This window comes from Cibotium barometz, chromosome 14 (assembly GCF_041138505.1).
Source record: "Cibotium barometz isolate CiBa-2024 chromosome 14, ASM4113850v1, whole genome shotgun sequence".
NCBI lineage: Eukaryota > Viridiplantae > Streptophyta > Polypodiopsida > Cyatheales > Cibotiaceae > Cibotium > Cibotium barometz.
The window spans coordinates 2,102,501-2,120,087 of record NC_141059.1 but is presented as its reverse complement, the minus strand read 5'-3'; the positions used below and the strand labels follow the sequence as shown (position 1 = coordinate 2,120,087).

Here is a 17,587-nt window from a genome sequence, read left to right as displayed (position 1 = left end):
ATATGGAGTGCCTTGCAAATAGCGAAAACCCGCTTAACAGCCTACCAATGCTTCATATCTGGGCTATGCATAAATCTACTCAACTGTGAGACTGCATACTGTATATCTGGCCTCGTGTTGCATACATAAAGAAGGGATCCAATAGCCTGCTGATACAAACTAGCATCACTGGAGTCTCTTGCATCTTGAAGACTAAGTCGAGTACCTGTCTCCATAGGTGTAGCCACAGGTTTACAGTCTTCAAGATTAAACCTCTTCAATAGCTTCTGTATATATTTAGACTGCAGCATAATAATGCCATCATTGCGCTAGATAAATTGAATCCCCAAATAATAATGCTGTTGAAATATACAAGTGAATAGAGTGTGTGCAGGAGGCTGTAAAAGAGAATCTGTAAATGTGAGAGAACCTATGAAAAGGTGAGAAGAATCTACTGTGAAAAGGTGAGAAGAGAATAAAGGGTAGTATGAGAAGATTTAGGAAGTGTGGAGATATTCTGGGAGAGGTGGAGAGAATCTGGGAGAGGTGGAGAGAATCAAGCAAAAGAGGTGGAGTGAATCAAGGAGAAATCAGTGGGATTAGATGCTTGGATGTAAACTCTATAAATTGAGGCATTGGCCTAATGAGAATTTGCTGGTTTTTGATTATCCATGCCTACATTCAGCTATTAATTAATTACTCACTAATCACGTCTTAATTATCATCTAATCACTTTGTTAATGATGTTGATTCTAGCATTTGATCCACCATAGCTCATCACATTGCTGTAATTTTAACATGGTATCAGAGCCTAGCCTAGAATCCATCAAGTTTATGAACCCATTATCTAGTTAATTAAGATTAGTAGATAATTAGAAAATAATCAAATTTTTAGTTATTTTCAAGAAGCTTTTTGTACCCCCAGCCAGTGGAGGAGCTCCCTCTCCTTGTAGGCTCAACATTAGGCCCATTGCTTCTAGCCACATACAGCTATGATCCCCACGCACTAGCCCATGTGCTCAAATCGTCAAACCGCCGTCGGCGGCTGGCTACTGCCGCGCTGGCTGCTGCTGAAATTCGCGATTTATCAACCACCTATTTCTGGGAGAAAAACTGAGATCTTCTCTTCCACATATCAAATGGGTCTAATTCCTCTTAGCCCCAGGGGTTTTCAAGCATGCTCTACGATTTGGTGAAGTCAGAATTGGATTTGATCAAGTCTACAGTGAGATCCAAGCTCTTCATTAAATCTGCATGTGACTTTGGTAAAACGGAGATTAAGCATTCAATGTTTGGTCAAATATTGTGTTTCTTGGCTTAATCTTCTACTAGACTAATTGCTATTGATGGGCTTGAAAAGGATTTGAGCTCATTTGAACTCTAAGGTCTTAGATCTGGGCTCCCCGCATACTCTGTTTTCTGTACACAAAATAGAGGATTAATTTACTAATCAATGATTAATCAATGCTAATCACTATATTTTGGTACAATTGAGGGTTCAAATTAACCATTAGGTATCTGATACAGATCCCTATAACTTCATATTGCAATTCGGAGTTGGTTTGATACTCCAACCATTCCGTACAAATTGGTTACCCTTGATTTAATGTAATTTTTTGTAAAATTATGCTGATAAATTTGTGGTAATCATCATTTTGCATTTAACACTTGGTTAATGTCTGCAAATCACACTCAAATTCAAGATTATTCACAGCCAGAGTTGCATTTGGGATTGTGCATAAGAATGAATGCCATATGCATTATGTATTGGGCACATTACATTAGTGTAAAAATGGGATCAGACACTGCCCTTGTCCAGAATAAGGCAAGAGGTAAGACCTCCCGCATAGATTTGGGTTTGCATTGCATAATGATACAAGATAAACATCAAAAGCCCAAAAGAATTGTCAACAAAACATTTAAACATGTTGCTCACATGGAGCAAGAAGACCTGACGGACAAGCTCATGGCCCCAGCCATGAAAGAAGAAGAACATCTCTTTCCAAGAGGAAGATCCACACCAAGAAGAAAAGCTAAAGGAAGACATTTAAACATGTTGCTCACATGGAGCAAGAAGACCTGACGGACAAGCTCATGGCCCTAGCCATGAAAGAAGAAGAACATCTCTTTCCAAGAGGAAGATCCACACCAAGAAGAAAAGCTAAAGGAAGACATGGACACGAGAAGAGAAGCTGCCACAACAAGAAGACTGAAAGAAGAGGAAAACATGGACGCGTGAAGAGAAGCTACCACGAGAAGAAGACTGAAGACGAGAAGATGTGAGGCTCCAAAGAGTGAGGAGCCATGTGAAAATCTCTGAGAGAGAGAGAGAGAGAGAGAGAGAGAGAGAGAGAGAGAGAGAGAGAGAAGATGTGAGGCTCCAAAGAGTGAGGAGCCATGTGAAAATCTCTGAGAGAGAGAGAGAGAGAGAGAGAGAGAGAGAGAGAGAGAGAGAGAGAGAGAGAAATCCCACAACCCAATGTAACCTACCCCAACAAAGTAAAACCACCTCTGAGCCACCGATGATGTAGGCCACGTGGTAGATGTGTGTGTGAGCACTTTAGTCAAGGTCGCGGGCACTTGTAGTAAGTCTTGGACACATAGAGAGAGAGAGAGAGAGTCAAGGACTATGAGTTTAGGGACTTGAGGCATTGGTCGCGGACTATCAAGTAAGAGAGAAACTTGGTACAGGGTCGAGGTGTGCTAAGTTCACTTGAGGGGAGGTGTGCTAGGCACTGGTCACGGATTATCAAGTAAGAGAGAAACTTGGTATAGGGTCCACATGTGCTAGGAGTATTCACTTGAGGGGAGGTGTTGAAATATACAAGTGAATAGGGTGTGTACGGGAACAAGCCCTTGGTTAGAGGCTGTAAAAGAGAATCTGTAAATGTGAGAGAGCCTGTGAAAAGGTGAGAAGAATCTACTGGGAGAGAATAAAGGGTAGCATGAGAAGATTTAGGAAGTGTGGAGATATTCTGGGACAGGTGGAGAGAATCAAGCAAAAGAGGTGGAGTGAATCAAGGAGAAATCAGTGGGATTATATGCTTGGATGTAAACTTTATAAATTGAGGCATTGGCCTAATGAGAATTTGCTAGTTTTTTATTATCCATGCCTACATTAAGCTATTAATTAATTACTCACTAATCATGTCTTAATTATCTTCTAATCACTTTGTTACTGATGTTGATTCTAGCATTTGATCCACCATAGCTCATCACACTGCTGTAATTGTAACAAATGCAAGGGCCCCAAATCTGACATCTCAAAACGATGACTGTAAATCAGCCTTAAAGGCTGAAATCTGATCTATATCAGGTCCCGTGAGCAACATGTCATCAATGTATAGAACAATGAACAAAAATGTGTCCTTACTCCTCTTCACATAGAGGGTACTCTCTGTTGGACTGTTACAAAAATCATTTGCAACCAAGTATGCATGAATCTTCTCATACCATGCTCTAGGAACCTGCTTAAGGCCATAAAGAGCCTTTTTCAACCTGCATACTTTAGATTCTTCTCCTTTCACATCAAAACTAGGAGGTTGTGATATATACACCTCCTCATGTAAATCACCATTCAAGAATGCAGTCTTAATGTCCAACTGATGTACATTCCACCCATGATGTGCTGCCAAAGTAATGAGACACCTAATGGTAGTCATACGAGATGTGTGTGCAAATGTCTCATCATAATCAATGCCCTTTTATTGGGCATACTCCTTTGCAACAAGTCTGGCCTTATAGCGATCAATGCTACCATCTGCTTTGCCTTTTAACTTGTAAACCCACTCAATACCAATGGCCTTCTTGTCACATGAGGTAGATCTATCAAATGCCAGGTGTCATTCTTGAGTATAGAGTTATACTCATCCTGTAAAGCATGCATCCAATGATCATCATCATGTGCTTCCTCAAAGGAAACATGTTCCTCCTCATTATATAAAGTAGAAATAAGAACATGACCCACATGAGAATAATCTACATGATGGGAACCTGCACAAGTTCTGCTAGGTAAAGGAGCTACCAACTTGCTATCCCTCAATGTCTACACAAGCCATTTTGGCATGCACCTAGATTCTTCTATGGCTGCTCTCTCCTCATCCACTACATCCTCAATAATTGCCTCATCAAAAAGATGATATGTAGGTTGATTTTGCACTTGCAAAGGCTGAATTTCAGCACTTGGTTGAGCATTCAATTTCTCTACATATGGCTGCCCCCCATTAAACAAAGGTAGAAGCGAAACAAACATGTCCTATGAGCATACATTTTGCTGTTTTTTGCATGAAAGCATGGGCTAAACTGAGTTTTCAACAAAAACAATATCTCTACTTACCAAAATCTACTTTAAGGCCGGATGATAGAGTCTATATCCCTTGCTTTTTGAATTGTATCCTACAAATATGCATTTAACTGCCTTATCATCAAGCTTCCTGTGTTGTTGCTTAGGCACAAGAGCATAAGGAAGACAACCAAAAACACGTAAATGAGCCACAGAAAGCTTCTTGCCATGCCAAGCTTCATAAGGAGTTTGACTGCAAGGCCTTGGTAGGGCATTTGTTCAACACATAGTTTGCACACATAGTTGCCTCTAACCAAAAACCATGAGGTAAATCTTGGGCTTTCACCATATATCGTGCCATCTCCATGAGAGACCTGTTTTTCCTCTCATCCAAACCATTTTGCTGAGGTGTGTATGGCACTATACATTGATGCCTTATGTCTTTTTCAGCCATATATGCATGAAATTCCTTGGACATATACTCCCCCCCTCGATCTAATCGAAGGGTGCTAACTTTACATTCACATGCATTTTCAGCCATGGATACAAAGTCCCTAAAGCACATAAAAACCTCTGACTTCTGCTTTAATGGATACACCCAACTATATATGGAGTAATCATTAATAAAAGTGACGAAGTAGAGATATCCCCCAATAGATGGTGTCCTCATAGGACCACATACATCACTATGTATAAGCTATAATTTCTTAACAGATCTCAAAGATCCATCCTTTGGAAATGATGCCTGATGCATTTTACCAAGAATACACCCCTCACATACATGTCTACTAGGCGTCTAAAGAGTTGGCAACTCAGACACCATATCATGCTTTTAAAGGCGTAACAAACTGCCATAATTGAGATGGCCAAATCGTGCATGCCATAATTCTGCATCACTCATAGCACGAGTCATAGAGACTGAGCAAACATCATGCTGCAACTTCTTAAATACATTCATCTTGTACAGGCCATGAAACAAGGTACCTGAGACAATGATAGAATAACCATCATTTCTTTCCTGAATTATACATCTTTCATTCACAAATTTCTTTCCTGAATTATACATCATGATAGCCTGAATTATACATCATTCATTCACAAATTTCATGGTCAAGCCTGACAAGGCTAAGGTTAAAACTAACAGCAAGTTCTTCTTAATGCCTGGCACATATAGAACTTTCGAAAGAGTAAATGCGCCTCCATTTGCAACAGTGAGCACAACTCTACCAACTCCTTTGACAGGATATGAGGAACCATTTGCACATGTGACGGTTCCTGCACTTGGCACAGATTCTAGAGATGAGAATAATTTTTTTGTGAAGTAATGTGCTTACTTACTAGCACCACTGTCAAAGTACCAAGCATTCGATTCTACCACTGACATGCATACATCATGAAGAGAAGGGTCATAACTGCAATGTACAGTCCATGCCCAATAATCTTAAGCAAAACTTGTAGATTCCTTCTTCTCTGCACTTGGTGTAGATGCATCAGCCACACAACCATGCCCGATTCTTTCTTTTTCTTCTTCTCTAGCCTTTTTTTGCAGTAATGTATGTAGTGCCCTGGTTTCCTGCAATAGTGACATTTGCCCTTCTTTTTAGGCTTATCACCTTCTTTCTCTGCATCCTTACCTGACGATTCTGATTTTGGCTTATAGCCACCATGCGAAGAAGCTGTACCTTTGCCTTTCTGATTGGCAACAAAAGCTTGGTCACCAACTCGCATATTAGATCTGTTTTGCCTACACTGCTCTTCTTACAAGAGTACTAAAACTAGCTCATCAAATGTAAGGGCATTTGGATTTCCCTTCAACATGAGTCTAAGGGTAGAGGCAAAACTCTCATAAGAATCCGGCAATTCATTGAGAATTGTGGGCACCAATGTACTATCAGGATATATCTCATCCACACTAGCAAACTGCTCCTTAAAATCTTCGATCTTGGTCAAGAAGCTGTCCATTGAGTCTCCCTCATTTATGTGCTCAGACTCCAACTGTTTGTGTAGATATGCAACATGTGCTTCATTGCGCACCTAGTATAATGCAACAAGTACATCCCATGCCTATTTTGAAGTCTTACATGACCGAATATAAGGAATAATGCTTTGCTTCATAGAAAGTGCAAGCAATGCATATGCCTGTGCATCTCTTCCATCCCATCTCATTGGAACAACAGTGGGAGGTACTAGTGGTGCATGTGGAGGAGCCACATCTGGTATCAGATTCTACTTCAGATGTACCTGCGGCACCTGGTTGCACTAGTAGCTGTGAAACATGACAAGTTTCATTACCACTGACCACATTCCAAAGGCCTTTAGCAACAACCAATACATGCCTCATCATATACGACCACAATGGGTAGTTAGTCCCATCAAGTTTGTCCTCAGCAGACAAGATGTTGAATACATCAATATTGCCAGCCATGACTTTCTACCAAATGCAAAATCTTTCAACACGTTGCAAGTTCACTGAATGCAACCTTGGACTACCAACTGACTGAATCACCTACAAAGTGTATGAAAAATAACACAGAGTAGAGAATAGAGTGTTACTAGTGAAAGTATGATGGTCAATATTGTTGAAGACATTGTAGATGCTATTGCACACCAAATATTTGTTGCTACACAGCCCAAACACCCAAAATCGAGAAGAACCAAATAACACAGAGTAGAGAATAGAGTGTTACTAGTGAAAGTATGATGGTCAATATTGTTGAAGACATTGTAGATGCTATTGCACACCAAATATTTGTTGCTACACAGCCCAAACACCCAAAATTGAGAAGAACCAATCCAAAATGATGCCTCTCTAGAACATCTCTACAGCAACCTTGTGGTGCCCAAAACACGCCTGAATAGCGCCGCGAACCCCGGATATTCTCTATACTTCGTTACTTCATATACAGCACACTACAATATATACCTTCTTCTCCTAAGAGGGTATCTCAATCGGAGATAGAAAAATAGGGTCGTGTGAGGAGGGAGGCAGGTTACTAGATCAAGTGTCAAGGAAGCTAGCTCTGATGCCAATTATTGGAATTAGGGTTAGGGTTACAACAATGCAGACACACAAGGTAGAGAAGCTTGAGAGCACACACAAACTCACTAGATTAGAATGAACAAATGTGTGCCAGATACAAAAGATAAGTACACACCCCAAAATGAGTAGATAAGAGGGTGTACATACGCACGGGGGAAAAAACCTCCTAGTGAGGAAAAAAGTTACCCCGATGGTCCTAAGTGTGTTCACACACATCACTACCATATAATGCTACAAACTCTATTATAAAACTAAAATTTTTCCCTCCATTAAAGCTTGCCAATCCTCTAGTTATGCTTAGACCAAACAGTTACGTGACCATAGAAGGGAACCATATATCACAAAACTGTTGTGTGTATGACCAAGGAATGTAAGTCTTACCAGTCGACCGACTAGCTATTATGGAACGCAACCACATCGTATTATAGAGTGCCCTTACAAAGACCTTGCATAAGCGCATATTCGATCAGTCTTACAAGGATTGTCCCAATAGAGTGATAATCCTTAACTTGTTTAGGCATGCAAGGAGGACTCATTCACATAGTCCTTCTTAATGCAATTATAAGGCTCCAAGCAAAGGAACATCCAAGGCTGCCAATAAGCAGAAAGCCCAAGCATCAACTTTAAAGCAAGTAACCAGGGATCTAGAGATGCAACACCCAAAAGCTACAATAGTCTGCAAAAGGCCCAATGAACCAAACTTAAAGGTTTACCAGAAGAAGACCTCAAAGAGCACGCATAAATAGAGTGATAATCCTTAACCTGTTTAAGCATGCAAGGAGGACTCATTCACATAGTCCCTCTTAATGCATTTGATTATTGGATAAATTGATGTACTTGGGATTTATGAATACAGAGCTTATGCCTTAGGTCATTTGTCAAAGGTTAAAATCTCACACTAGTCGTAGAATGCGCTAGTAAAGGTGAAAGAATCCATGAAGTAGTGAATTCTTTATGATTTCTTCTATATAGTTTCCCCTTTTGTTGACTGTTGGGAGCTATATTCATGGACAACATTTGGAGTAGAATATATGGAGGCTAGAATCATGGAGAGATTCATGGAGAGAATCATTGACTTTGATTAGCTATAAGCATGATTAGCCTTTGCTAATTCATCTTGTACTCAACCTATTTGAGAGGCGCATACCTAATTGAAATTATACTCCCATTCTCTCACTTATGGTGTCATTAACTCTAGTTAAGATATTTAGTGATTGATTATTATGAGCTACCTTAATCCCAATACTCCCAATATCCTTTTCCCATAAGGAAATTAGTCATTCAGAACTTCCATGCTTGGAAGTTGTTCTTGTCCAACTTTTGACTCATAGTTTGGGATAAAATGTTAAACATGATTACTAGTAACTTACTAAATAGTGCTTGGCAACTTCTCCCTCAACTTTGCAATCTTCAACACAACGGTACCATACACCTGTTATACTTCTCCTAAAACAATGTAATCTTCGACATAATGGTATCATACACCGATTATACTTCTGCCTAAACTTTGTAATCTTCAACATAACGGCGGCACCGTACACCTATTATACTATAACTATATATGAAATAGCCACACATGCATACATCCACCAACAACTTGCAAATCTAAGAATCTTTGCATAGACTATTCTATAACCAAATTTCAACCACAACTTTGTTTCGAGAAGAAATTTAGCACACATAGTGAATATCGACACTTTTATAGTGCGTCTACTGCTCCAAAAAACTTACAGTGCTAGAATGGGGTGTGAAACGTGTCGCTGAAATACCCCAAAATGTTTCCTTGTCTGCTTTTTAGCTCTCATAGCTTCCTAAAGGTGTTGCTCCAAAATGAACTGATGATCTTGTAGATACCTTGTTTAGCCTATCCTTTAAAACTGTAATAACCGACCTCTTCTCTTGAAAGATATAGAATTGCCCTTCTACCCATGTACTGCTTCCTTTGCTTGCCTCTTGAGCTTTTCACTTGAATCGGGGCTCTGATACCATGGGAAGAATGTGGGGGGAGAAGATGACCTTGAGCTCTTTTTGCGAGCGCGCGTGCACGCACGCACACACAGACAGACACACACACACACATAAAAGAGTAGGCGACCACACAAGAGAGATGGATGGCTAAATTTTCTTCTATTCTCTTCTCTTTTCTAAACAAGACCTCTTTATTAATGATGTGCATGATTTCTATCTCTACGAAGTATCGGTTAGGGCAAGAAACCCTTTTATACTTGGGCATAACCCACCTTTAAATTGAATTGGATCCCATGTCTATGTGGTCAAGTGTTGGTAACCCATGGGACCGATGGGGTTAGACATGGCCATTGGATCTTGGATCTGATAAATGTTTTTATTAAGGAAATTATTGGTTTAGATAGATTAGGTAAGTCGAGAATATCTTAGATTGATTATATATTAGGCAAGTCGAGAATATCTTAGATTGATCATAGATTAGTTAAGTCGAGAATTAATGGTTTGGATAGATTAGGCAAGTCAAGAATATCTTAGATTGATCATAGTTCAATAAAGAGGCATGGAGATTTCCACCTTAAATTATATGTTGGTGATTACTCACTTGTTGAGCCTTGGGGAGCGGCCGGTGGGTAACCAACCTTCATAGAGGTTGAGGGGGGGAAAACCTCTAGAAAAATCTTGAAAATTGGAGGGCCTTGATGCAATGCCATACTTGTGAAATTTAAAAGAATGACAAAACTCGGGACCCCCTCTTTTCTTAGACAAGTGTGTTTCTTAGTCAAGCATGTGAAGCTACTGGAATAACCTCTGCCTAGGATATTGTAGGGAGAGGTCTCGATTGAGTTACTTTATTGTGAACAAGTATAGCTTTTGTTGAATTTTATAGTATATTTTAAGGGGTAGGGTCCTCACACTCCCTTCGTGCGCTTGGGAAAGATAGTAGTTTCCCAAGCAACTTTGGCTTGGGTATTTGATGTGCCATCAAACCGAGACTATACAAAGTTGCAAATCACCCTCTGCAACTGTGTAATGCATCTACAGTCATAACACCAGCAAGAAGTGACATACCAAGATGTGGCCAAGCAACACATGGTTTACCGCCAAGGCACTAGACACCATATCCAACTTCTTGGAGTTATAGTGAAGGAGATTTTACGTTATGCTCATAAGTATAGGGCTAAACTATTGGGAAGATATATCTGGCGATGTGTCCTCTCTCAGTCCATGTGAAGCCAACATCTGTGCCCCAACCAATCCTCTCAAGGTCACTGACCCAAAATCCATCATACTACAAAGAAGGCAACTCCGTTTAGATGGGCTGATCAGCAAATTACAGCCTTCAAAAAGCTTAAGGAAAAGCTTACTTCGGATCCAGTATTGGAATTACCGGACCTCCGAAAGGCTTTTGTTGTCCAGTGTGATGCATGTGGAAGTAGCATTGGGGTAGTTCTCATGCAGGAAGGGCATGTGATAGCCTATGAGAGTAGAATATTGCAAGATGCCGAGAAGCATTTACAGGTTAGCATCAGCTTGAGGTGCCTGAATGTAATGTTCCATTCCTCTGACCACTCTAGATTGGCCTGCTTTAGCTGCTGGTTCAGTGGCATCTTTACATGTGTCAATTGCTGGTTTAGTGTGGCACTGATAGGTGTGCTAGGCTACCGGAGCATTTGGCTATGCCATCAGACTTGCCCCAAGAATCTTCTCACCTCCTTCACACTTGTCCGAAACTGGATCTTTCCAAATCACCTCTACCTTGGCCCGATTCACTGCAATGCCTTCTTGAGATATTATGTGGCCAAGGAGCATACCGCTTTGGATGGAAAATGTACATTTTGTAGGGTTTAGGCTTAGTATCGAACCTCTGCATTTTGACAAGCACAACTCCAGGTGCATCAGGTGTTGGCATGATTTCCCAAAGACATTGAAGTCATCAATGAACACCTGCATGAAGCTTGTCAAATGCTCTACAAAAATTTCCTGAACTATCTACTAAAATTTTGCCGAAGAATTCTTTAGCCCAAAGGTTATCACATTGGATGCAAAGATACCCCATTTGGTGATGATGAATGTTGTCTTCTCCTGATCCTTTGACGCAATCTAGACTTGATTGTAGCCACCACTGAATCCATCAAAAAATGAGTTTGTATATGAATGGTAGAGGGAAGGGGTCTAAGATGGTAGCGGCATTAAGCTTCATGTAGTCCACATAGACCTTGAGCTTTTGATTCTTCTTGGGGACGATCACGATTAGAGACAGCAAAGTCGCTCGATCGATCGGATATATGAATCTTACATGCAGCAGCTTGTCTAGCTCCTCCTTGACCCTCTTTGCATGATTTTGGTGTAGCTCCATGTAAATACATCCTTGAAGGAAGTGAGAAATACCTGAATCTCCTCCCAAAATACAGCATCACTAACTAAGATAAAATTTGGGTCTACCATCGTACCCAGATTCATTTCGATTAGCTCATCTTCCCAGACCCATTTGGACTACTTAAGGTCCCTTTCAAAGGTCTTCTCTGCCACAATAATTTGCTAGAGGCTTGGTACACTATCATCATTGGCCAATTCTTCGGCCAATTCTTCGTAAAGGTCATTGGCCTCATTTGGAGATTCCCCTTGCCTCCGTGGATCCTATTGACTCTCGCCTGCTTCATTCTGGTGATTATTGGTTAGGTGGTACTTCTCCATGATACTGACTACATCAACCTCAAACATGCTAATCGGATTGGCATTCTTCTGGAGGTATTATTATTCTTTATCCATATCCAGTCCCTCTAGTTTGTTTACTTCTTTGGCTACTTTTGGTTGTTGCGGACGAGTTCTCCACTCTTCGACACCGGCCATTGAAAGTTTGACCTTCTTCTTGCCTCTTCGGATGATGATTCTATCCGCATCCTAATCTTGCTTAATCTGTGCTTGCCTGAGCCACGGTCTACCTAGTAACATCGGGTGGGCACCTTTTATATCCTCCATGAGGAGCACCACCACTGCTATTTGGAAGGTGAATCTGGACTTCCATTGTGAGCTCGCATATCAATCCGAGCGGCTAGCCCTTGCTCTCATCTGCCATTTTTACTGATGAAAGGGGCTAGATCCTAGTTGCTCAATCCTAGTATCCCGACAAAATGTTGAATCCTGATCTGCCAGCCAATAGTACTTCTGCTATGTCTATTCCAGATAGTTTGACTTGAATCATCGAGATGGCTTCATTGTAGATTGGAGCTTCCTTCAGCGGGGTCTCTAACTTGTCAATATGCATGGCATCCAGAGTCTAGGATGGACCCATCCTCTCCTCCTAGGGCAATAGTTGGTAGACCAGCTGCTCCTTGAAATTCGGCACTAGGGTCAGGAGCTGTTCCACCAACATATGGATGTGCTGCTTTTTCAAATCTTCCTAGAGATCATATTGCATAGTTTCTTTCTCCACTATATTTTGTAGCCCTTCTTCTTTCCTTGGTGCCTAAGGGTTTACTGTTTCCATGACTTTGGCACTTCTCCTCCCTGGTCTGTTTCTGCAATAATGAGATACTACAGAGGAGCTAGGGTAGCCATGCCGTATGGAGCGAGAGATTTGGAAGCGCTCACCTCGACCTCCAGGAGCAAGCACACTCTTGTGAGCCTCATGAAATATATACCTCATATTCAAATAGAAAAACACTAAACTCACCAACTAAAGGTACACTTAATTAGGACTATCTATTAAAGTCTTAAAACTTATGCATATATGGGATGCATTCTCTGATCTTTATGAACATGGAGCATGTGACCACGATGAAGAAGAAGCGCTCATGCACACGGTTTTTTTTTTCTAAAAAAAAAAACCCAACCCAGGGGGTTTAAATAGCAAAACACTCACACATGATGTAGGACTAGTCATAAACGCTGACCGTGATGAAGGAATTTGGAGGGAGCGCGCATTTGTGTGTGTAATCTCTTGTATGCTAGAGAAAGAACCTGCACTAGAGAAGAAACTTGACATGCAGATCGTTTGATGATGCTTGATTTAATGGCAGCAAAACCCTACCACTAAAATCAGAGACCCTTGTGCTTCTACTGTTTGAAGTTCTTGCATCTCTAATGTTCCCTTTGGTTGCATCATGTACGCCCTCTTTAGAAGGCTGGAAAGAAGCATACCAGTCGCCTTAAGGTTGCAACGAGGGAAAAGGTGAGAGACTTTTATTAGCTGCTGATATGATGATGTCCATTATACACAAGCAATCAAATGACCCAAAGATGGTGCCAAGCATCAATTCCTTACTGCCTACATGGCCCCTCATCTCTATCCTGGGTGGCTTCTCTACCGTGTGGCTATGAACTTTCCCGTATTTGGCACCGTGCCGAAAACCAGGAGGACGGATATCCCTTCTTTCTCTGCAAGACTGCAAAAGAGGGGTCGCCCTGGGTGCCTGTGGCGTCTTATAAAACTAGGAGCGGACCTACTTGGCTATGGTATGCAATGGTGGGAGGATCTTCTTGCTATGTTATGCAAGGCTCTCCCACCAGCTATGGTAGCAACCGATAACACATGATGCAGTCACTCTTTGTAATCTTCAGGGGTGGTGCTACATGCAAAGGAGACTTTACGATCCCTTGAAATGCTTGAGATTGGCATTTGAGCCATGCAAAGTTTGGTTCTCAGCCCCCTCAGGTGGTATGGCTGCACGACACTGGCCTACTTTGCAAGCTACGTCCTCTTAAATAAGAGGTCAGAATAAGCTGCTAATGAGTGGGAAGCGCATGAAATGCCCTCAAATTTCTCATGGAATGAGCAAGTCTTTGGTCCTATTTGCAACAATGAGTAAAAATTGAGAGGATTTTTATTAACTACTTATTGTTTTAAGCACATTGAAGCAGCAGAAGAGAGGTGTGTGTTTGCAGCTATGCATACGCTCTCTTTGACTGGGACAGTTCCATAAGTAATAGTAGTGTCCTGGAGAAAAGCATGTACTTTAGATAAGAGGGTGCACACTTTGAAGAATTTTTATATAACCTTTTTGCATCAAAAAATAATAAGTTGCAGTTAAGTAAGAGAACATTCCTTTGTGTTTACATTTATGCTTAGGCCTCCTTTAACTGTGTAATGAAGGGGTTACATTATTAATAGCTGTGTCTGTGGCAGAGAAGCTTACACTTTGATAATGAGGTAAGAGGTTAGTCACTAATCGTGAGGGTGCCTGGAGCTAGAGAAGTGACCGCCAAAATAATGGCTACTATTATATCTTGATTCTGCTGAAGATCTTAGTCACTATGCTAACGAGTTTGCCATTTGACTAGAAACTCTGTTATCAGTTTAAGATCTTTGCCACGTTACCAAGTTGTATGTGAGTCATCGGAGTCTTGCCATTTACAAGAAATTGTGTGGTAAGATTATGTCAAGTCTTGGAATGTTGAACGTCCGTTTTGAAGAGAGGAGGAAGGCAGTATTTTGTGCATGGTGATACTTTATCATTGTCCATTAGGACGCATGTACTTGTTGCTTACTCCCTTGGCACTGGTCACTCATGTGCTTTGTGGAGGAAACTAGCCCAGAAGTGCACTTGCATAAGGCTCACTCAGATTTCTTGTTTTGAAACAATTAACAAGTTACAAGAGTTTGTAATATGTTGAGAAGGTTAGAACATTCTCTAACAATCCATTTGTATTGTAATCATGTTCTGAGCAGGTGCTTAGAATGGGACTCTTATGGGAGAAATGATTGCTCAGACACATTTTTAGCATAATACAATATGCTGCCTTATGATACCTTGAAGTTTTGAAAGTTATACTCTGCCACATACAAGGACATCTGGAACTTGAGAAGGTTTATGACTTTGTAGATACCGTGTACGGCTGTTTATTCTTCTTATCGACATTGTTTTGCAGACAATTAGTCAGGTATAGATTTACCTCATGGAGAGCACACAGGTCTAGTTTTGTCATTTAGAGGTCTTTAAATCATTGTTGAGCTAACTAACTTCTTTTCACAAACATGATTGGCTAGTGCCTTCACTTTATCACTACACGTGAATTTGTACTTAATAATCAGTACGCCAATGGCAGCAGGCATGCAGCAGTCACTGGCAGCTATCAGACCCCCTAATCCAAGCATAAAGGCACCTTTGGAAGAGAAGTTTGTGCATATATATAAGGACATTTTCTCAGGGTGCAGTCTTATTAATTCAAGAAAGGATTCTGGTATACAAGGACATGCAGCTCTGACGAGATTCTGGGATGAGCTTTTGTTATTAAAAGTAAGTGTTTATCCCATAATCAACCTCTGAAGACAGGTTAAGGTTGTTTTGAGCTTCTGACTGCTTTTTTGTTGTATGGTAATACTTTGAAAGGAACGAAGCTTTGTAATATGTGGAAATGATTATTGTTTCATATGATACATCTCAGGTTTTGCATTGCTTCAGCTGTTACCTGGCTGAATCTGGGGCAGCAAAGGAGTCGCTGAACCGGGAGCGACGATACCATGAAAGAGTGCACAAAGCGGAAGCAAAGGGGCACTAGAGTGTGCTGAATAGAGAGTGCAAGAGAGAGAGAGATATGGAGCAACTATGCTGAATATACTGAAGCAAAACAGTCCCAAGCAAGAGACACAGATAGTCTCATAAGTGAGGGAGCAAAATATGTACAAGACTGAATGAAAATTGACAGGCCAGCCCCACCTATTTATAGGTGAGAAGTGCTGGCCGATTGGGACTGAACATGGTGGCCGACTGGAGCAGATGAGCTGGGAAAAATCCCAGAAAAATATGGAAAAAAGGGGTGGCCAGCCCACAATCAAGGGCCATACAAAAGAGACCAAAATATAACGAATCTTATGTGTGCGGAGATGCAAAGACACCAGAAATGGGTAGAAACTAAGGATGAATGTGCTAACAGAGGTGTGGCAGTGTGGAAGGTTGGCAGAATGGTAAGAGAAGCAACGGCATAAGGTTGTTGAGGCAGGGTGAGGGGCTTGTTGCTGATGAAGTTGACGGAATCCCTTTAGATAGTGACAATCTTTATCTTCATGTTTTCCCTTTTCATAGAAGGAGCAATACCTTTGCTTTGGGCATTCTTGGACGGTGTGTCCTAGAGATTGACATATGGCGCACCACAACCCCTTCTTGGCATCTTGTTGTGTCTTCAGTTCCTCAATCTCCTTCCTAAGTTGGAGCACAGTGCTTTCCTCACTTTGAGATTTCTGGCTCACTTTGAGTGCCTCTAGTTTCCGCTTCAGCTGAGCCACTAGGTCATCTAGTGGTGTTGCCGTTGAATGCATCAAGCCTACATCACACTCAAACAAGAGACCTGCATTTCCTAGTTGGGAGGCTAGCTCCTAAAATTCCAACAAAGTGGTTGGTGGCGTTCGACTCTCTCGAAACTTTTGTTGGGTGGCTATGGGCAAGGCCTATGTCACCCATTGACAAACCATGAATTCTCAAGGGTAAGTCGGTAGGCGGGCCACCGACACTATGGTCCGTGTCATGAGTTTTGACACACTCTCCCCTTGTAGCAATTGTAATTTTCCCCTGGCTCTTGGAGAAGGGGGTCCTCATAGTTACCAGGGTGGAAGGTGCGGAGGAAGGTGTTCATCAAGGTGGCCTAGTCTGCAAAGTGGTTAGTTGGGAACTGTCTTAACCATTTGCCTCTGGAGAACCTTTTAGAGTGGATGGAAAGAGTACCAAGAAGGCATCCTCCCGCTCAAGACCTCGGCTCTTGCACAAAGAAATGAATGGCTGGATGTGGTCATATGCATCTTCAGCGGTGGATCCTTTGAAAGTTGGAAGCTTGACATGAGCCCAGCCCAACACTCTGGAAAGGGGTTCCGGGCCAACAAGGTTGGCTGGCCTCCAGCATTGTTACCAAAGGTGGGATTACGAAGGTTGGCTGCCATAGAGACGGGTGTAAGGAATCCTTGGGTGGTACAGTGGTGGTTCTCCTCTAGACACTATGTCCGGAGTCCCTCATACTCATGGCACAATGAACACATGAATAGACATATTAGAATACGAGCATAGCACAATGACAAGGATTACAAGCATACTGTAAACAAAACTTGCATTTCTCCTAAGGCGCTATTACATGCCCTTCATTGTACCATGCACACCCAGCAGTGGTCACCATGAGTAGGACGACACACCAATGCAATGACAAGTGACTACAACACTCAATGAACAAGACTCCAAGGAAAGGTTTTAAGGATAAAGGATGTCCTCAAGGATGAGCCGAGGGGCCATTTAAATGATTCTTGCAAGGCGTGGTGGAGTCGGTGGCATCTCCTATCTCTAGTAGTGCCCATTGAAGTGACAGTGCCTTTGGGAGACCGTGGAATCACCTATCTT

The 17,587-nt window shown here is 41.6% G+C and overlaps 1 protein-coding gene across 8 annotated transcripts in view; it reads left to right on the top strand.

The window, feature by feature from the left end:
- Positions 1-13,113: 13,113 nt before the first annotated feature.
- The window catches only part of LOC147631547 (uncharacterized), a 136,854-nt gene continuing 132,380 nt past the window's right edge, over positions 13,114-17,587 (top strand). For 2 of the 8 annotated variants that reach the window (XR_015267311.1, XM_086808061.1), the window contains exons 1-3: positions 13,137-13,440; positions 14,938-15,149; positions 15,315-15,505. Coding sequence is in view for 7 of the 8 variants with exons in the window: in XM_086808061.1 (XP_086664187.1) it covers positions 15,320-15,505 (186 nt within the window). In the remaining variant the exon portion in view is untranslated. Of the gene's footprint in view, positions 13,441-13,465; positions 13,981-14,027; positions 14,237-14,937; positions 15,150-15,314; positions 15,506-17,587 lie in introns of those variants that run through there. The other 6 variants (XM_086808062.1, XM_086808063.1, XM_086808067.1 and 3 more) reach the window with 6 other exon arrangements.